The sequence below is a fragment of the Bombus vosnesenskii genome, unplaced genomic scaffold (genome assembly GCF_011952255.1).
Source record: "Bombus vosnesenskii isolate JDL3184/JDL3185 unplaced genomic scaffold, Bvos_JDL3184-5_v1.1 scf7180000013788, whole genome shotgun sequence".
Taxonomy (NCBI): domain Eukaryota; kingdom Metazoa; phylum Arthropoda; class Insecta; order Hymenoptera; family Apidae; genus Bombus; species Bombus vosnesenskii.
The window spans coordinates 473347-495767 of record NW_022883218.1 but is presented as its reverse complement, the minus strand read 5'-3'; the positions used below and the strand labels follow the sequence as shown (position 1 = coordinate 495767).

Genomic DNA, 22421 nt, shown 5'->3' with positions numbered 1-22421 from the left:
TTTTCGCTTTAAAGGGTACTGTCAATTTCTATTATCGTGTAACACGTGTTGCATACATTTCGTTTCCAACATCAAGTAGATACATTTTTCTTCGAAGAATAATTTACCTTGGAATTCTTAAGTGAGTTAAGTGTCAAACCGATTAACAATTTGTTTTATTGACTGACAGCACCAAATCTTTGGAATCGACTAGCTGTATTGAAAAGGTAACCTATTTACATTGTCATATTTACAATATTATAGTATTATCATATCACGAGAAGCGATAAACATACTCTAGAATTAATTAACTTCATTATTCTTATTAATGTTTCCAATATTTTATAATGAAAATGATAGTATCTCGTGTTACCAGCAATACAATATGTAGAATGTCTGTCACTGTAATGTTATCTGAACGTCATATGAACCCCTTTTAGTAACCATATTAATTCTTAATTACTAACGTGAAATATAACATATTACGTGATATATTTCCTCATGTAGCTGAAAAAATACACCTTCTGAATTTAAAGTTTTACATTATTTTCTCAAAATTCTGTAAAAAAATTATGAATCGATTATTTTAATCACACTGGTAGAGTCTTCCAGCCTATCGTTAAAGACTATGATGTTTATCGCTCGTCGCATCTCATATAAATAAAGTAATACATGCTACAAGAAGCTGAAAGTGGTCACGTACGCTTTGTTCCAAGCTTTCTGAGAAAATGGTTCGGCTGCACGTGAAGAAAGGCGACGAGAGCCAGTTTCTGTACGACACACTCGTGGAGGCTCGGATTGAAGACATTATATACGACATTACTATTATTTACAACGGTCGGCTGAAAGTCTCAAGAATATGTTATGGTAATGATCGCTTGTATCTCGGAAAGGGGGAATCAGATCGAGAAAGATGACATATCTAACAGCGTGGCAAAAGAAAACGTTCGCTTGTCCGTGGAAAGTTACACTTTATTTAGGCACAGTTGACTGCGGGATCGCAAGTTAAGTGGCATGAGTTGTCCCGAGGTAACAACGTAAAACGCATTATTACCGTTTTCTCGGCCTTTTTATTTTCACGTGCATGTAACGGCCTCTCGCAAACCGAACGCGTACGATTTTATCGAATATTACTGCGGGCCGCACGAATGCCAATGATTTCATTGACGATAACAAGTTACGTATCCCTTCATCTATTCTCCGATTGTGCCATTAATCCAATGACATGTTTTAACATTGTCTACATACTGCCGTTTATTTATAAATTTTTCTTGACCAGAGAGATTTTACGTCTTTATTCTTTGTTATCTTCGAACTTGAACCTTTCTGGATATTGAAGGAACTTTTCAAATTTGGGATTTTTTCTAATATAATGAATGTTGTAGGACTTTTTGTTCTTAAATGTTTATATATATATAGACTTGTATAGCATCCCAAATTTATAAATCTATATTAAATTACAAAGACGTTAATACCAAAAAATGCTAACAATTTCCACCCAACAACTGATTGACCCTTCACATAGATCCGCGAAAGAGAATAACAATTTACGATCAATTAAATACAACTAACCAAGGAAGCAATTCTCCATTAGCAATTACATACGTTCTTAAAGCAATGAATTATCATTTGTACGTGGTCGTATGTTCACACGAGTACTAGTCGAATCTCGACGATTTTTTTACCATTTCCAATGGACTCTTCTGCTTCGTTATAGTCGGTCTCGGTTCCTGTACGGAACGCTAACGCGAGAAATCCATTAACGATTATCTCTCGTGGAAGGCCTCACCCGCGGCTCGTAATAACAGCGCGTAATAAGAAGTGGAGGGCCGAGTTTATGAATCCATCCATCCTGCGCACCATGTAATATTAGTCACACGTCGCGCCGGGATAATAATTACGTGGAGTTACGTTTAACCGTGCACCATGGTCTGTGTTTTTCGAAAAATAGAAATCGAGGAGCTGATTAAGCACGGCACCATGCTGCCCCATGACATGATGGGTCTCACCGACGAACAGGTTGAGGAGCTCAAGCTCAAGGACGAGTGGGGTGAAAAATGCGTGCCGATAGGCGGATGGACCTTTAACAAGGACGTCATAGGTACGTGGAAACGTATTTAGCTCCTTCAGAAGGATACTGGCATGTATGCGCATATTTATATTTAGCTTTTTCACATTAATAGACGAAACAAATAGTACCTACACATTTTGCCATAGAAAGTCGTTCATAAACGACATTTTAAATATGGTTATTTAACAATATGAGGTCGCTGATGGAAATTATACGGATTCTGTAGAATTCATTCTATGAAACATCCTTTCCGTGGATGTGAAAGAGTTAATTTATAGAATTTTATAGATATAATAGGATTCAAGAGTACTATTAATATTAAATGAAATATCTTGTGTGCATGAAATTTGTTTACGAAGACCTAACTACGATTTTATCGTCAATGATTATGTACAATGTACATTATTTTTCTTAGAAATGCTAAGATAGTGAGGAATTATAAATTATATAAATCAAAAAATATATACCTAAAAAAAAAGTTAAAATATCGTAAAGAGGTGAAGAATTTTTTGATGACAAATTATATTTTTAATCTCGTATATACAAGCGACGGACTTTTAAGCCAAGGGAAGGGAATAACGATGCAGTTTATTTTACGCCGCTCTAAACGGCCGCGCTTAGGGCGCATGCAAATATATGGTTATCGGGAATGGAGCGTGCAACGCAGGCGAGAAATTGGCTCAACCAGGATTTTTGTTGCTTCGAATGGGCTTGTAATCGTTGCATTAATTGCTTGCCAGTCCCAGCCAGAATGTTACCACGAGTGGTTTCCATGTTTCAGGCCGCAGAAATGGCAAACAACCTAACGTGAAGATGCAGGAGGTCTTGAAGAAAACGATCGAAGAGGCACGAACTATGGTTTCGAAGGTAATTTTCATCCTATATGTCTGTGTGTATGTGTATGTTCCTCGTTTCTTGTTTTTATCAACTGAAGGATAGACTTTTCTCGTTTTCGCCCTATGTGTTTTACTAATGTGTTTCTGGCGTCTTTTCTCTCGTTTTTGGACTTCCTAGAAGTTGGTGCAGCAAGAAAAGCTGGTGACACAGAAAACCGTGCAAGAGGCATTGGACATTCTAAGAGGTGCCGTGACGATCGTTTATCCAATGGGGCTTCCTCCTCATGATATTATCCGTCAGGAATTCGAGAACACGGAGGATTTGAGCGGCACTCAAGCATCGCTCGAGGTCAGAGTTCGAGTTTATTTGACTAACATTTCAAATAGATTAAATCGAATAAAATTTTATTCAAATGATACTTGAATAAATAAAAATTATTTGAAAATAACAAACCATTTTTTATTTATATAATTATTGGTAATTGTTCGATTAGAACTTTGTAGATGCTATAGGATACATTTGATGGTCGCAGGTTATAGATGTGCAACTGGCACAACTTTGGTTCTCAGGAAAAGAATTATTACCAGGGACGAAATTAAAGGATTATGTCGGGATGAACGAAAAGACAAAGATTATTATCAAGCTGCAGAAAAGAGGAGGCGGAAGACCTGCTCGTGAACCATTAATGTCAGAAGAGGAAAGGAAACAACTAATGCTACACGCCTATAAGCGACAGGAACAGCTCAAGGTAAGTGAAGCTTCCGTTTTGTTGATAAAGTAGTTTTCTCTTTTGTACGTACATATATTTGAGTTGCAACTTTGAAACATTACCTATAATAGATTTCTGAAATAATTTAAAGGCAAAATTTAAATTTCCCAATTTGCACTAATATACATTGTTTTCTGAAAAGGTGATATTGTGATAGTTGATGTTTACATTTTCTAATGTACTAATCGATGTTAACTATTAATTGTAAGTTACGTTATTGATAATGTAATAGTACTAAAGACATATCCCATAATTATTAAGATGTTTGTACAAAACAAGAAAACTATTTTCTATCTATACCTTGCATGTTAGAAAAATATCTACTGACGGTAAGTATTACATATCTTCCCTTCCAATGAGTAAGTATTTAAGTAAGTTTCATCATCCACTCTTATTATTTCACATTGTACTATATATTATTCGAGTACAGTACTGAAAAGTAGAAACACAATACAATGTACTTTTTTTCTCCTAATTCTGGGAGGCATTGAAGCTCACGTATCATTTTAAGCCTTGTCATTTTCAACGTTGCCGATTCAGTATAGAATATGTAAAATTCCAATGTTATCAGTGGTTGGGAAAGAAATTAAATGTTGTTATGAAATTACAAATAAGATATGCATAGAACAGAATATTTTACTATTAAAAGTAAACTAGAGAATTTTGTATCTTTACAGTGTTTGTACATTGTACGTCCTTGTTTTATATATTCTAAATGTTATGAAACAGTTGATTGGAACAGTAATTCTCATCCACTCCTTTCTACGTAAGGTTTATTAATCTTCAAATAAATTTTCCTTTTCTTATACATACATTTACGAAACAATCAATCCTTGCTCGTTATGCGAAAAAAACAACCTAAATCTTAAAAAAAAATGATTAAAAAATCCTAAGGATAAGATTTTAATTAAATCTTTTCAAGTGGTTAGTCATGATATGTGCTGAAGAAAAACTAGAGTATAGTTAACAATATACTAATTAACAAATATTCTCGTTGTACACTTTGCGTAGAGCTTGCGATTACAATTAGCGGTTCGCGCTTCGCGGTTACAAGTTCGACTTCTAGACAATGCGTTACGATAGCGATTCAGCAGAGTGTGCGGAGCGAGTTCGGATGATGATTGCGTCGAGGGACCTAGTCAACTATCGACTACCAACAAACGACTGCTGACTGGAGACTATCGATTGACGACTCGAGACTCGACTCTTGGCTGACTTTCCATCACGATGATGCTGCAGAAGAAAACTATGATGGGTGTGTCTAAGGATACAAGATCATCGGCTTCGTCGAGGAAAATTTTCATTAGGAAAGTGAGGAAAATGGACGTTACTGTTAATTAGTTAATCTCGAGGTCGGTGGTTGAGGAAAGATGCTAATCGCCCTCGAGAGAATTTTGCTAATGGGAAGCATCGTACGTGAGAAAAACCATATTTCCCGTATCTTTCTATAGTATGTAATAAACTTTAGGAAATGCTAAAACAAAGGATATTTGCTCGTTTGAAGAACCTTAGTTAGAGAAATCCTAAGGTTTATAGCGGGTCTTTAGGTTAGGTAGAAAATATGCTATAAAAATGTTCCGACGTCTGGCAATCATCTTGTTCGATGGATAGAGTCTTTGTCGAGTGCCGCTACAGTACCCCCTTACGTTAATCTTTTTTTTTTACACAGGTAGATCTTATGTACTAACTTATCTACAACCTGCCTACAAAGTGAACTTTCCTGCCCGCGTGCGTGGTGTAATGACTTCTTGAGTCACCTTCGCTTTGCTGTGCTCGTTTAGTATTTTGCATTGTTGGGGTTTTGCGCGATGTGAACACGTCGTGGGTTCCTGCGCTATTTTCGAGCTGCTGATGTTCGATATCGTCGGTTACAATAAAAGTGGGTTTTAATCGGTTTATGGATACCTTTATATGTTTATTGTTTATTTCTATTGTACAATTTTTTTCGCCTTGCTGTATCACCTTATATAGCCCGTCGTAGGGTGGTTGTAAAGGCAGCGTAAAAATACATAGGGCGATATTTTTAGTTAGCGGAAAACGAAAGTTTTCTTCGCGCCGCGTCGTGTGATCGGGTGTGGTCTGATTTTTTCTATCCGTTCTTTTAAACGATTTGCGTGTTCGGAATTAGCCTGTTGCTTCGCTGGTACGAAGAATTCTGCGGGCAATCGTATGCCGGTGCCATAAACCATTTCGGCTGCCATTGCGTTCAGGTCCTCTTTTATAGCAGTTCGTATCCCCAATAAAACAATTGGCAAGATTTCTACCCAGTTGCTTATATCGTAGCATTTGATTGCTGCTTTCAGTTGACGGTGCAAACGCTCTACAATCCCGTTGGACGCAGGGTGTTAGGTCGTCATGCGCAAATGCTTAATGCCGAGCAACCGGCATAATTCCTCAAATAATTTTGATTCGAATTGGCGTCTTTGGTTATGATGTTATTTTAAAAGACACGCCGAAACGAGATATTCATGTAGAAAGGAGGGTCGAAGCAACGATTGCCGCTTTTATATCGACGATGGGAATGGCTTCGGGCCAACGCGAAAAATGGTCGATAACGTCTTCTGTCGAAAACGTTTGACCACGGTGTACATCACGAGTAGTTCGCGATCATACGCGCTATATTTTCGCTGCGCGGGGGTCAAGGATTTCGTGACGAACCCTAGCGGCTGCCATTCGTCGTTCGCGCGTTGTTGCGATACTGTACCTATTGCGTAATCGGACGCGTCTACCGCGAGGCTGACGGGCGCACCTGGTATCGGATGCGCTAGCATTGTGGCGTTCGCGAAGGCACGTTTTGATTCGCGAAAGCTGTTTTCAGATTGTTCCGACCACTCAATGGGCGTGTTGCTCTTTTTCGCACCTTTTAACAAGTCATTAAGTGGCTGAAGTATTTTCGCGATCCCCGGTATGAAATGTCGGTAGAAGTTAATCATACCGAGGTACCTACGTAGCTGCTTAACGTTCGCGGGCTTCAAAATATTTACGATCGATTCGACACGTTCGGCCAGCGGCTTAATTCCGTCGAAGTTTACCATATATCCGAGGAATGTGATTTCGTGCGCGCCGAATTCGCATTCCGTGCGGTCTATCACTACACCGTAATCGTTGAGGCGGTTGAACAGGATTCGCGAATGTTCGCGATGTTGTTTTTCGTTTTCCGGAATTATGAGAAAGTCATCGATGTACGCGTAGACGAAATCGAGACCACGTGTGATTTCGTCAACGAATCGCTGACGTGTTCGCGCGGCGTTCCGAAGTCCAAACATCATGTTGGTTGCTTCGAAAAGTCCGGAAGGTGTCGTTATCGCGGTTCTCTCGATTGTCTTCGGGCGCAATCGGAATTTGATGATATGTGCGAACAAGATCGGTTTTTGAAAAGCTATTCTTACCATGTAGATGTTGCGCGAAGTCTTCGATATGTGGCGGCGTGTACCTGTTGGGTACGGTGCGAGCGTTCAATGCACGATAGTCGCCACATGGTAGTAGGTTCCCATCCTTCTTCACGCCTTGCTCGATCATCGTTTCAAACTCTGCTTTAACCTGTTGAAGTCGATCAAATGCGAGGCGGCGGGGTTTGCTGTAGACAGGTGTGCCGGGTGTGTTTTCGATGTGGTGTATCACATCGTGTCGAGTCTTCTCTCTTCCGAAAACCGGTGGACGAGTTAGGTCTGGAAATTCTGCCAAGAGTTAGTGGTAAACTGATTCGCCGATAATAGTTTTTATCGATACTTCGTCGGCCGTGGCAGCGTATCCCATTGATGACAACTGGGTTGTCGTGTCGAGGAACCTTTTCTTTCGCGGGTCCACGAGCAACCCATAGCGGCTCAAAAAATCCATGCCGATGATGGGCGCTTGGACGTCGGCTACTGTAAAACGCTATTTGAAGGCTCGTCTTAGGGACAGGTTTAAGTTAATCGCGATGGTACCGTATGTTGCGATCCGCGTTCCGTTGGCCGCGAACAGTTCGTACTCGCTTCTGTTCGCGGGGCCATGTATTTTGTTGCGCGGATATACGCATATGTCGGCACCGATGTCCACTAGAAAGGAGATGTTTGAGTACCTGTCCATCACGAATATACGGCGGGATACTAGGCCGTCATCGCTTGCCGCGTTTACGGACGGGTGGTTCCGTTTCTCGTATTCCAAGTGCATGGGGAACGGCACTTTTTCGCGCGTTCTTGAAATGTGTGGAATTCGTGGTAGTAACAAAGTCCGAACTGCTGTAGTCAGTCTCTTGAAGTCGATCTCCGACGACTCCGGCTTCGTCTTTGTGCAGAGCGGGTACTACCTAGACTCAGCGCATTTATTTGCGCTTGTATTTGGGTCATCCGTTCGCTCAACACGTTGATGGTGGTGGCCAAAGGATCGCTTGCTCCGACGTTTTGTGCAGGTGGACTGATTACCGCAGTTATTCTGCGCTGACCGCGACAATCCGTCCTGGATCCGGGCTGATCTCGTGTATACTATCGGCGATCCAGGTTCGCGTTTCGGCTTTCCTGTCCTCCACAACGGCCAGGACATGCTGCACATGCACCGGTATATTTATATTATTAATGAAAAATTAATCATCTCAATATCATATTATTGCTATGAAGTTACGCGATGTGCAGGAAGACCTAGACTAATAAATGAAACACTAGAAATGTTTCTACTCATTCTGTATATAATAAAAGCCACTACGATCGTAAAAAAATTCCACAGAATATAACCAGTCACTTGCATCGATTCGGACCTTTCATCCCATGGCATGATTAGGCAACTGAAGAAACAAAATATATGAAACTCACCACAGTTCGATGTGAAGGACGTTACAGTAACTCAGAGGTACTCGTCATCACGAATCAAGATAGACCATCATTGAGAATGAATCATTGGACCCCATTGAAGAAGGTGGAAGCTGTAGAATCTTAAAGAAAACAAAGAATATTATAATTGTTCTTGAAGTCACAGATTATTTAAAAAAATAAAAGTAGTCAAATATGGATTCTATCACATTTAAAACTCTAATAATAATAAAGGTTAAAATGCAATATTAAGGTTTTGTGTTAACCTGAATTTTATTTTGATAGAAGAATACAAATTTGAAACTTCCCAAATTACTGATTTACTTGTTCCTTAATAATAATTAAATCAAGAACAAAATTGAAAAAGGTACAATATATAGAAAAATATTTACGTCATTAATTTTTGGAACGCCATTACATCTTAAGAAAAGTTGATCATTGGCTCTAATACCGGAAACGAATATTTAAAAACACATATAATATGTACAAACAAATGAAAAAACTATTAATACGTCCATTTAAGTAATGATCGGCGAATATGCACTGATTCTAATTTCGCGTACACATTTCCTTGAATAAAATTAAAATATATACTGGCATTAAATCTTTATTCTAATTGAATTTAGTGAGAGCTACTGTGGTCTTGAGAATATTAAAAATACTACTACACTGCAAACATTGATTCGATCGACCGCACTGCGCGCGATTACGAGCATTCTGTGAAAGTAAAAACGATTTAATATCTTAATAAAGGTGTGTTAGGAAGGGAGGAAATATAACGGAAGAAACAAGATACTGTTTACATATTTTTTATCTTCTTCTTATTCACCGAACGTTTGTTTAGAAAAAGCTACTGCTTTGTAAAGCTTAACTATTAAGTGGCTATTATTAATTTTTCGTTAACATCATATTATGAAGATTGAATATGAACCTAACTGTGATAAACGTGCATTTTGTTTTCTTAATAGTGTCAAATAGTTGAATCTACTGCAAGTTTCTATGCTACAATACAATGAAATAGTAGTACCAATATGAGTTCCAATATATTCCTATTTGAGATAATGATTAAATGTATTTGAAGCAAAAATAGTAAATTTTCTAATTTTTATTACCTTCACTTTAATATTCTGAACAAGATACATATATGTATAATTGTCTATAATGAGATATACTAGATATTCATTACAAACTAAAACTTGTATATCACAAAATAAATCTAAAATCTTCACCAAATGCTACGTGCAATCCAATAAGAAAACAATAAAAACATATACGTACGTTTGGCTTTGTTACAATAAATCAAACGTCCTAACAACATGAAAAGTCATCAGATTAAACATCAATCAGCATGGCGTCGATAGTACAATCACCTCTGAAGTCAATCACGCAATCGCAATAATCTGTATAAAAGCATTCAAGACCTTCAAAAATTTGGATAAAACTAACACCAATTATGAAATACATATATATATACAAATATGTAGAAATAATCGAATTCTTAGATATCGTTTCGACATCTACATAACAATACAAGCTTTTTTTTTATTAACGTAGAGGAAATCCGCACGGACACCAGGTCGCTTCTGGGGAAAAGCGGCGTGGTAGTGCCGGACTCCAACCGACTAAAGCCTCCTCGATGACAGTCCCGGCTGCGATCGAGAGGGGCCAGAGAACCGACGTGAACGATGCACCGTCCCCTCCCCCCTTCGCTCAATACGTCCCCTAATGGAGCGATGTGCGGCCACGTCACACCGCGCCTCGTCACCGGAGCCACCATATCAGGCAGCCCGGTTCCCCTACCGGGTTGCTTTGCGGCCCCGGGGCGCTGAGCTGCCAGCGCCTAAGTTTGCACCCCACCGGGGGGCGCGGCGGACCTAGCACGCCTCACCGAAGCGCGTCCATGGCCTCTGCCGCGCCCTCGCCAGTCACTCCTCTTAGGGTGAGAGTACCGCACCCTCACCCTCTCCGCGGCCTCTTTTCGAAGCATAACTTGTTCACAGAAGGAGGTCACGGCCCTCCTCCTTCTCTCGCTTACCAACAATGCCTCGAGGATCGTCGGCGGCGAGAGGTCCCATCCGATTTCCACGATGAGGTCGCGGCGCGGCCGCGCCCACGACGGGCAGTATTCCAGCGTGTGCTGCGCCGAGTCTACGCTCGCATTGCAGTGGTGGCAGCGCGCGGTCACCTCTTTCCCGATTCGGTGCAGATACTCACCGAAACAACCATGTCCGATGAGCACCAGCGTCACCCTGTAGGTCAGGGGAGACCCGCCGCCGTCCAACCAAACGTCCCAATTTGGAAGCACGGCCCCGAGGACACTTATCCCCGGCGCACCCGCTCTCGTGTCGAGGCTGGCGCGCCATCTGTCGAACAAAGCCCGCCGAGCCCGAACCCTGATGTTGGCGCCCGAACGGGGGAAACCCGGCGAGCACCGCCGCTGCTGTCGCCGAAATGGTGCGGAAGCCCCTCACTACCCTGATGGCCACCATTCTGTGCAGCCTCCTGACCGTTAGGAGACTGCGACGGTTGGTCATCAGGTCCTCCACTCAGATCGGAGCTCCGTAGAGGAGCCTCGATCGCACCACGCCGGCATACAGCCGGGGCACTCCGACGTCGGGCCCGCCCAGCTGAGGCAGCAGACGTCCTAAGGCGTTCGCCGCCGCCTCAACAGGCGGTGCCAAGAACTCGATGTGAGCGCCGAAGGTCCAGTGGCTGTCGAGGGTCAGGCCTAGATATTTCATGCTGGTTTCGACCCCGATCTTAGCCCCTTCCAACCTGAGGCTGTAACCCGCTGGAGGCGTCCCGTGATCGGCCTTGCGGCAAAAACACATTGCCTCGGACTTCTCAGGGGACACCCTCAGTCCCAATCCCTTGATCTCCGGGACCACGCAGGCTACCGCCAGCTCCGCCAGGCGGACAGTTCTACCCCATACCGTGCCCCAGACCAGCACCAACGTGTCGTCGGCGTAGCACGACAGTGCCGATTTCGGAGGCATCGGCGTCCGAAGCACCGCGTCTTACGCGATGTTCCACAGCAACGGACCCAACACCGAACCCTGCGGGACCCTGCGGTATACATCCCTCCCGGTCACCCCTCCGCCACGGACGGTGTAGACGATACTCCGGTCCCGGAGGAACGCCCGGACCACACCCCGCAGGAACCCCATGAAATTCGAGGGCCCGGCATATCCTATCTCAGGGGATGCTGTTGAAAGCGTTGAGCACGTCCAGCGACACGGCCAACACCACGTAACCACGCCGCTCGGGCCCCTCGACAAGGGAGCGGACACAGGTGATAGCGTCGGTCGTAGACCGCCCCTCCGGAAATTGAACTGGCCGTCGTGCAGTCCGGAAACACTCCAGGACAAATCCAACTCCAGGCGGGCAGCCACCACTCTCTCCAGCAGCTTGACCGCCTCGTCTAAAAAGCATACCGGCCGGAAGACGGAAGGCGAGTCCGGAGATCACCCCGGCTTTGGCAACAGGACCACCTGCCCCTCCTTCCACGAAGCGGGGAATTCACCTCGATCAGGCATCCGTCGAACAGACGCATTAGTCTCGGGACCAAGACCCCGGCGACGTCCTCCCACAGGCGGGCCGGGACTCCATCGGTGACACGCGGTTCTTCTTCCGGCGGCTGAGACTCCTGCTCCTCCTCTTCGGTAGGGCTGCCATCTCCCTCGTTCGTTGGGGTGCCGACGACCCCCTCTAGGAACCGGGGGTCCATGCTCTCCGTTAAGGAGTGCCCCCAGGGATCGGAGTCGAGGCTGGCCACGCCTCTTCGCCTCCTGGATGGCTCGTTGCAGGGCCCTCCGCGCTTTGCGGCAGGCCTCGTACAGACGAGCCACCGTGGCTCCGTCCACCCGCCGCCTACGGCGGGATCTGGTGTACCGGCGCCGGGCGCGGATGCATGTCTTGCGGAGACGAGCGATCTCCTCGGACCACCAGTACACAGCGCCGGCGCGGCGCGGGGCTCCAGACCGCGGCATATACGAATCGCAGATCGCGTGCACGTCGCGCCTCAGCTGGGTCGCTCCCGCTTCCGTGTCCTCGTCGGTCCTGGATTCTTCTAACCAAGCGACGGCTATAGCGGCCGCCGCCATGAAATCCTCGTCGCGGCGGGTCACCGCCCACCGCGGGAATCTTCTTCTCCTTCCCGGTGGGCCGATGGACCCGCGCGCAGCCAACGAACAGTCGCCCATCGCGCCGCCAACCGCCACCTCCATCAAGATTTAGAGGTCCGAGAAGGTCTCCCCGAAGGAGACCTCCCAACCGGAAACACGGCGGGATGCGGCAGGGTTTGTCTATGTGAGGTCCACTATGGACTCGCCCCCACGCCGCGCACGTGCTGGCCGACCCTCGGTTCATAAGCCAGAGGTCGATTGCGGCCGCCCAGATCTGTACGTCGCGCCCCCTTCCGTTGATCCTGTGGGAGCACCACTCCGTTGAGTGGGCGTTGAAGTCCCCGAGGACCAGTGACGGGCAGGCGCCCAAACGCCTCGCGCAAGCTGCGAGTCCGTCCAGAAAGGAGGCGTATTCTGTCCGACTGATGTTGGGCGACACGTAGACGGCCACCACGGCCAGGTCGCCCCATTTCACGGCCACAAAGCCCCATCCCCGCTCGATCACCAAGCTGGAGGAGTTACCGCGATCCCGGTCCAGAATATGGTGACCAAGCCGATCAGATCCCCAGCGCCTCGTGACGCGTCGGGAATACTGTACGGCTCGGCCACTGCCGCCAGACCAATCCGCCGCTCCGTCAGGCTCTGGAACATTAAGTTCTGAGCTTGGCGGGAGCGGTTAATATTGCACTGCAGGAGCAGTTGTACTCCTCCTCTTCTTCGGCTCACGTCGGGGAAGGCTCCGTCTCCATAGCCTTCTCCAGGCCGTTCCCCTCGCAGTCGTTGTGTCCGACTTCTCTGTCCTCTCTTCGGCCTTCGTGGGGTCAGTTGACGGCGGCATCGTTTCCTTCCTCGTCACCGCGTCCCCACCATCGCCTGGAACGGTCCTTGTTTCCTGTGCGGCCCTCTTCTTACGGGCAGGCGGTTTGCATGCCGATGACCCCATACGGTGCGACGCGAGCAGTCCCCGCGCAATGTCCTTCCGCCCCGCACCGGTAGCAGCGCTGCGATCGGTCCGCCGTCGATGTGCAGTCCAGGCGCACGTGACCCGATTCCATGCATCTGAAGCATTGGAGTCAGCGTGTAGGGAGAGGGGAAACCCTCACCGCTGACCAGCCTATGTTAATTCTACCTCCTGGTCGGGCGTCTCCTCCTCTGCTGATTTTGCTGGCCGTTGTCAGCGGGCAGCGTAGCCATACCGACCCGAGGCCCCGAGGAGCGGAGCGTATGACTCCCACGTTGACCTCGTCGGCGTGACAGCCCCCGGCCTCAGCAATGGCGGCTGTCACCTCCTCTGAGGTGACCGAGTCCTCCAGTCCGGTCACTCTTAGCTCGGCCGTCCTTCGCGGCACGGTTACCTTGGCGGGTAAATCCTTCAGCGTGGCCGCCATCCGCTCGGCCAGTCGCGATGCTTTGCTCTCAGTCTCCTGGCCTGAGATTTCGAACAGCAGCGCCCCCGTGATCGCCCTCCTCAGTCTTGACTCCGTTTTGTCGAGTTCGGAGAGCTTGACTTCCCTCTTCACCACCGACATCGCATCCCTGTACGTGGAGCTCACGGTGAGCGATACCGCGGCACACCGTGGGGGTCGGGGAAGGGACTTTCTCGCCGCGTAGTTCTCGCCCACTAGCGTTACGTCTCTTTCCTGCCCCGATAGCTCCGGATCCATCGCCGTTGCCCGCTCCTCGCATGGATTCCCTTCCCGTGCGGGGGCGCACCGGAGGCCGAGCGGCCACCTCCGCGAAAGTCCCTGCCCTTGTTCCGCCACTGTCGGTCGCCGTCCTGGGTGCCAAGGCCCCTGTTCGCAACGTCGACGACGGAAAAGACGACGATACCCGTCCCTTGGTTCTAGCGTCCTCGGTCGGCGCATGGACCGTTGGAAGTGGTTGCGCCGTGGGCTTCCTGTTCTTTCGCCTCGCTCTCCCTCTTCCTCCGCCTAAAACGGAAGTAAATCCTGCCTCGTCGGCCGACGATTCCACGGTCGACTGCGAGGTGTCTCTCGCCAGCCGCAATCGTGCTTGTACGGTTCTTGCGGCGACGCCAGCGTCTGTAGCCGGGGGATCGCTCCCCCCGGCATTATTTCTCGCCGACACTCCTCCAACAGGATCTTGAAATCCTCTAGTGGATCTCGAGGTCCTGGACCACCGAATCTGTCCGTTTCCTTTGTTTGTTTGGAGGGGGACCCTTAATCGTTCCCGTTGGGGCCCCGGGAGCATTTTCTTTCGTCCCCCTCGTAGAGGCGATCCCCACCTCTTGCCCTTCATCGTCGTTGTTGTCATCTTTGGCTGTCCTTTCCGTGCATTCCTTGGTCAGCCATTCCACTGCCTCTTGGAAACGACTGACCTCTCTCTCCAGAAAGCGCAGGTATGCGACATCCTCCTCTTCTTGATCATGGGTCGGTTCCGCGTCCTTCACGGTTACTTGCTTGTCGACCGGTCCGATCCTCGTTTCGTCGCTTCGCGTGTTGTCGCCGCCGTCGGCACCGCCGCGGGTGGTAGAGGCGGACGCGTCCCCCCGCTGTAAGCGGCGTCCCGCGCCTCCGCCGCTACCGTTGGCGGCGGGGGCGGTGCTTTCCGCGGTCCCGGTAATCCTGCGGTATAACCGCTTGCCGAGCGTGCCCGCAACGGTCGAATAGAAAGAGCATGATGACATTTCGTCGTCGGATCCCCCCCCCCCTGCCGCCACCGCGTCGCCGCCTCCACCGCGCCGTCACCGCATCCCGCCCCACGAAGATCTGGGGCCGACGGTCATAACGTCGGGTTCCTCCGACCCTCTCCGAGACCCCCCAGTTCGCGTGTCCCCTTCGCCAGACGCATGAGCGTGTCTAGGGGCCTGGCGGCCCACTCCCGGACGGCCACGGTTGCTCGATGACGACACAGCAGGGCCCGCTTTACAACCCGCGGCTGGGGTATCCCTCCCCTGCACCGTAAACGTTTCTTTGATTCGTTTTTCTATCCATTCTAATTCTGAGAAATCGCCCAGGTTGTCAACAAGGGTTTCCATCCTGGTGCCACTCACTCTTTCGCACCCTGCCCCGGTCAAGGCTGGTGCAGGGTGACGGGGAGCCCCACAAGAAGGTGAGGTGAGTGGTCTTGGCAGATACGGGCCCACCAACTGCTCTGAGGTTCTCCGCACCGGATCGGCAAACTGGCGGGGGCCAAAGGCGCCGACCAGTCGCCATCCGGCTATAGGAGAATATCAGATTCATCGGGGTATCCCAGGGCGTGGTTCTACGCCCTGAGAACCCGTAGCTGCCTCGTGCTCCCCACATAACAATACAAGCTACCGGTGATTCTAACCTCTAAATACATGATAATCAAAGAAAGAACAAGAAAAGAACATAAAAGATTGATTGATTCTTTCATATAACGATATAACATTGCACATGTCACTATATGAACGAACAGTAATAATAAGTCAATAAGAGCATATAAATGTAGAAAGAATAACAATGAAAATATTATGATGTTAATGCTCCCATTACGGACGTCAAATAAACTCACAGATCTTAAGATAAATCGGCGCGAACATTCGTTCTCCCCCCTCCCCTTTTCATTTAAGAATTGCGTTCGAAAATCGCATTCGAGAATCTAAATTTCGTATGTTGCATCATAAAACGATTATTAGTTAACGAACTTCGAAATAGAGTGGTACGAGAAATTTTCGCTGTTATAAGAAATATTCAGTCCTACGGTTTTTGTGTAATAAAATCTGCATTATATGGGCACGAATGAGTGGTTTCCTGGAAAAAGGTAAGTGTTCTAGCAAAACGTTTTCATTGTTAATACTGTAAATGAATATTTTAGAACGTAGACAACTTCGACATATTTGCGTGCGTTGTCAGACAAGTGAAATTGATTAATAAGTAATAGAAATAATTAAAGATAATTTTCATCTAGCATGAAATAGAACTATAGTTTTAACATGGAAATTTAATTACATTATTGGATCAGCTTTTATATAGGTTTGAAATAGTTATTAATGTCTAGATTATGTTAAAGTTGTACTATAATTTATTTATTATGATGAAGATACAAAAAAAATTAATAATGGAATAAACATCGAAAAATATTATATTTCTCGTATTATTAACAATTTGAAAGATAAAATCATTTATCGAGTCAGATCATGTTAAAATCGAAATGGAATTAAGAATATTGTAATTTCTGTTCAAAATTACCGTTCCAATCATCCATCTTTTTATTTAACCTGTATGAAGGATGAATAACATAAGTACTAAAAAAATACAGAATTTTGTGTTATCTAAAATAACAATTTATAATTTATAATTTCATAATTACATTCAATTTTTATTTTAACCATTATGAAGATTACAATCTTATTCTATATATTATAAAATCAATAATGTAGCATGTGACACGAGAATGAAAAGGGAGTCAGATGATCCCCAAAATTGCGTGTCAAAAATATGCAATATACGTTCCTATCTCTGTCTAAGATATAAAATATTTCTTCTGATGCTTTGCACAATCGGTATTTCAGAATATGGAACTTGAAAGGGGGTTACAAAGGCGTCATAATTTTATCTTGTACCTTGCTTGTGATTTGAATATGTAATGTATTAGATCACTTTACGTTTCAAATGTAATTTTATGAATAACTCCAATAAGAAAGAAGCATGAAGTTCATTTTCTAATTAATAATTTTATATATGGAATATCCCAAATTAATATTTAATCAAAAGTTCATATTAATTATTTTATCTTCTGCGTTTTATGCAACTATTCATTCTGTCTCATAGTACGAACGGTATGGTGTCGTTACCGATTTAAAGACTCAGATAGAGCAACATGTATTTTATTATCGACCATTACTGAACGTCCTTTTTAAAGTAGGTTAATTCATTTCAGATGCACACCTCATAGTATAATGAGTATAAATCGTATGTTGTGAGAGATCTAACCGGTTCCTTTTCATATCATATTTATTTCGCGTTAGCATGTTTGTAAAGGAAGAAATATAAATTGTTTAGACGTGATTCGACTGATTGAGCTTCATACGTTGTCGATAATTCAAAAATTTGTTTTATTCAAATCATATATTAGAAAGAATCGATGGAGTCATAATTTTGGCAAACAGTGTAAGGAACTTCTGGCATACATTTATATTTTTTCAGTTAAATAAAACGTATTAAGTGGAATAAATCAAAACGTAATTAAATTTAACAAACACAATAAATAATGGAGTTCTGTTAGAAATACATGAGTTTCATGTTCAGAAGATATATTCGTGCCAGTTGAACAAACTCGTTAAACGATTCTTCTATTTCTGTTATCGATCAAGAGCCATAATTGCGTGATTTCCATTTATGTTACAAAGTACATTCAACTGTGACCTATCAATAATAGAATTTATCTCTCATAATTTGCTTTTATCGTTTCATGAATTTTATATTTTTCCGAATTGATATTTCATAAATAAATTCTTTCTCTATAGAATATGACATTCTAAAAAATAAAGTATCATATTGAATTAAATCTTTGACACAAGTTTGTTTCATGCAGTTTCCAAACAAATTTCTTCTATAAGTTTTTTAATTTATTGAAATTAATCAATGGTATATAGAGACTTTGTAATTTAATCCGTAATACTAAACTTTCTATAATATTTGCAATTTATGCGCAACTGAATATCATTTTTATTTGTTATAAACTTTTCCGTAATGTAGAGGAATAATGAGCGAAAGTTTTTACAATAAAGTATTCTAATTTTTCCTATATTTTTCGTATCTGTTCGACAAATTATTTTCCAATGAAGAAATCGTATTTTTTCAAACTGAATTTTTCCAAGCTCCTTTCTTAAAGTTATAAGAAAATTGTAGTAAAAAGTTTCAGTTCTTAATCCTGTTTGGAGCTTCAAATCACTTTTGATAATAACTCGAATCGATAGATGAATATTTAAAACAATGGTGCTTAAATCAAGACATCGTAAATATTGAACTTAATACATCACATTTGGTATAAGAAATCCCTCGTCATTAATAAATTCATGTTTTCCTATTTGCATAGTTACAAGCAACAGTTGATATAATAAGAGAGTGACATTAAATACAATCTCGGAAACTTGTCTCGTATCTCTAATGAAATAAAGAATCCTAGACTACGGTAGATAAAAAGAATTATGGGCGAAAAAAGCAGAAAGAATGAATGTCATCCTTTCAGCTATGTAAACTGTCCTTATAAAAAAGCAGCTTCTTTTATTTAGCAATGCCATTATTAATGAGTAAGAGAATAGAAAGTAATTAATACAAATATCTAATGAGTATTCTTCCTATCACTAACTTATCTATACTTTAATAAAAAAAGAATGACTAAAATTAATTAGACTACTTAAATAACGACTATGCCTGAGATTAAAAATTCTTCGATCGATGAGAGAAAGACGCAATTCCATATTTCTCTGTTGTTAGGGCGTAGTTATGTGTGTACATTTCGTCAAGGTCTTTGATTACATTAGTGTATCGATCCGATGATTTCAACCCTTCGTGTAAGGTTTAAACTTTATCTACTGTAAGAATACTTTTTACTTTAGATCATCACACTACATGGTATATACAAAATATACAAAATATACAAAAAAAGATACAGCCAACTTACGATTATAGAATTATAGGAAAACGAGTGAATAAAAATTATTTGATTGGTTGGCACGTTGATTCGACATTGAATGTACTCGATTTCGACCTACTTTCAATTCTGATGGCTATTAATGTCGACTCGACTTTGTCTCCCTTTTTATTAAGGTTTTTATTAAGGTTATTAAGGATAGTGATTAATGTTAGATTCAACCATCGAATTTCATAAATATAGAAATTTAAGCAATCATAAATTTCAAGGTGATTAATGAACATAAATGTTGTTACAATTTCTTATACTATTACGTAGTCTTATAAAATTTAACCAAATTAACTTTTTATTCCTGGTTTATACATGGTATTAATTCTTTATGTTTAGTTATAGTTTTTTCTTCAAACATATTTAATTCTAAAAAACAAGAAATGATTATAATCTATATATCTTATATTATTACATGTTCTTATAAAATTGATATTGATTTGCTTATTTCTAGTTTATAGTATTCTGTATTATAGCTGGTTATAATATTCTTTATTTCGAAAAAGTTTAATTAAAAAATGTTCATTTATCGCATAAAAGAAAAAAGTGCTTACCATCATTACCAGTACACATATCGTAAGTGTAATCGCTCTATCGTTTGTTATTCTGTAGCTTCTCTGAAACGTGTCCTCGACAAAAAGTACAATAAGACACGCAACTCATGCCAACGTTATTGTACTTTCGTTCTCAATGCTTACATTATGTTTAAAAAAGATCAAAAGATATTCATTAAACTGATATATTGAGGTAAATTTCTCGAATCGCAATTTTTCACACAGCAAACAATGGATTCGTATAATTGAAAGACACTCCGTAATATATGCAGACCCAATAAATATTTCATCTACACGCAATTATGCGAAGAGTACGTACGTGTTCGTGACGGGAATACATAAGCAAAGAGAAGGAGAATAATACTGATTTTTATGCGTGCTCCAATTTTAGCTATCGTACACAATTCCTAAGAGTATTCATTTCTAACAAATTCTACTATTATTATTTTCGATGCTTTACTTATTACATTTTTAGTTTATGAAAAGTGAAATCCAAATCCAAGTACCAAAAATATTAAAATTTATGTATTAGTCGTGTAAGAAATACTAGATTAAGATTCAATTCAATCTACAGCATATTCACCACTATTTTTTATAATTCCTTGTCATTTTTACGGTAACTTTTTAATTTTATTTTTGAAAAGTGTTCCTTACGATACATATGTTTGTAATACGTAAAAATAAGAATTTGTGATTCGTAAAAAGTACGAATGTATAAAGTGATTAGACAATATCAAATGAATAACGAAACTGATCTCACTTTTCAAAGAGATAACCATGAAAACCATAAACGCTTGACGCATTTACAATTACAAATATAGATCGCCGTGTAACATGCAAATTAATTGTTTCAGTCATCTCTTTCTGTCTCTTTGTTTCGCATAAATGCATTTCGATAAATGTATTTCGACATGCACGCTTGTTTCCTCCCAATGTAATGCATAATAAATCGTGTGTTTAATAACCGCCCCACACACGTAAAATAACGAAAGTGTAATCTACTTTTCAAATATGCTATGTTTCTTAATTTATCGGATATACCACGGTATTTTGAACTGTTGTATAAATCTATATAAATCTACCCTTTCCAATGGAAATATATCTATAAAGATTTTAAGGAATAGAAATTATGTAAAATATGAAAGATTTTAAAATATACAAATTTGATAAACAATAATTTTATTATAAATGATACATGTAGGTTCCGTTGTTTCATACATACATATATGTTATTACAAATATATTCAGACAATAAATGGATATAACATAAATATATTATATTTATATATATTGTTCATATAAGTACAGATCTCTTCAATTTGTTACATATTAGCCGCAGTTAGTTAACCCTTTCGCTCTTTAATTCGGTAACACTTAATAAATGCTGTTGGCCCTTTTTCAATCGAAATGTGATTCATTTGACGATTGTATAAATTTATAATTGATGAGAGCTTTTATTTTATTATTCGCTATGAAGTTACTAAAGGCTTTCTTTGTAAGAATGTTTTTGATTCGTATAAGTTTCTAGCGAAAGAGTTACGTTATTCGAAGACACGATTGATTATATTTTATCAATTTTAGCGTAAACGGAAGAAGGCACATATAACATGACAAATATGATAGTGTATAGCTTTATCGGTATTTTACATGCATTGAAAACACAATTTCTTTTGTCTACATGTCATATACTAGCTTGTAATCTACATTTATAGAACACAAATATTAAGCAAAAAATTGTTCTTCAAATAAAATGTCTTGAAACTGTCGAGAAAATATTTTTTATTCTTTGTTATCAAAATTCGGAAAAAAATGATTGCAATGATTTTTGAATAACATTTTTATATTAAATGTAATGATCTAAAATGTTGCTGCTCAATCGAGTATTGACATATTACAAGAAGTAAATTGTCTTTCATTATGTTACATAAATATTCTTCAAATAGCAACTGTTGAATGACACATTTATTCACATAACTATCATTTCTTGTTCTTTGTTCAATCTATTATATTTATTTAAATATATCTTATGAACAAAAACTTTTATACTATCGAGAGAATGGCATTAGTCATTTACGATTATACTCTATCTTGTATATCTACAATGATCTTATTAAAAAAATAATGTTACTATCAGTGAATTATAAGTAATCCAAAGTTTATTAGAAATAATAATAGAATGTGATATCTTTGAGATCTTCTATAGCTACAAGTTTAAGCTTTCGTAGCACGATTCAACATTGACAATCGAAGTTGGTGGCTGTAACACAAGACCAGCAAGCATTTCAGCTACTTTCATAAAAAATCGAATAACACTGCTAGCCTGTAAAAGATCTAAATCTCTGATTAAGTTTTAATTGCATTTATCGCAAACGAACGATGCCATAACTTTTTTATAGGCAGTCGCAGCGTTTGAAATGAAATATTTGCTAATAACACTGGTAAATCGATATTTAATCTCTACTCGTTTATACTCTATATTTTGGTATATAACATCACCATCTGTGAAATATAATATAAGTGTACGTTCGTTGACAGTCGAAACTCGAGATCAACCGAGGTTAAATCGGCTTCAATGTACGCTCGAAAACTGGAAACCTAACGAATAACTTCTACAGAATAAATTGTTTTTTTCTTTCTAATCTACCTTGTACATCGAAAGCATCGCGATATTTT

General features: G+C 41.8%; 2 protein-coding genes across 2 annotated transcripts; one reads left to right on the top strand and one right to left on the bottom strand.

Annotated features, from left to right (window-relative positions):
- The first annotated feature begins 667 nt into the window (after positions 1-667).
- LOC117238963 (cilia- and flagella-associated protein 298) lies at positions 668-8567 on the top strand. The gene is made up of 6 exons (XM_033504189.1): positions 668-846; positions 1931-2080; positions 2832-2917; positions 3065-3235; positions 3420-3635; positions 8412-8567. The coding sequence occupies exons 1-6, from the start codon at positions 708-710 to the stop codon at positions 8565-8567; spliced, it is 918 nt and encodes a 305-aa protein (XP_033360080.1). The 5' UTR covers positions 668-707.
- Positions 8568-13065: 4498 nt separating this feature from the next.
- Positions 13066-14228, bottom strand: LOC117238962. Its single transcript, XM_033504188.1, has 2 exons — positions 13668-14228; positions 13066-13206 (listed from the first exon to the last, which is right to left on the bottom strand). Exons 1-2 carry the CDS (start codon positions 14226-14228, stop codon positions 13066-13068), a joined length of 702 nt encoding a protein of 233 aa, XP_033360079.1.
- Positions 14229-22421: the final 8193 nt, after the last annotated feature.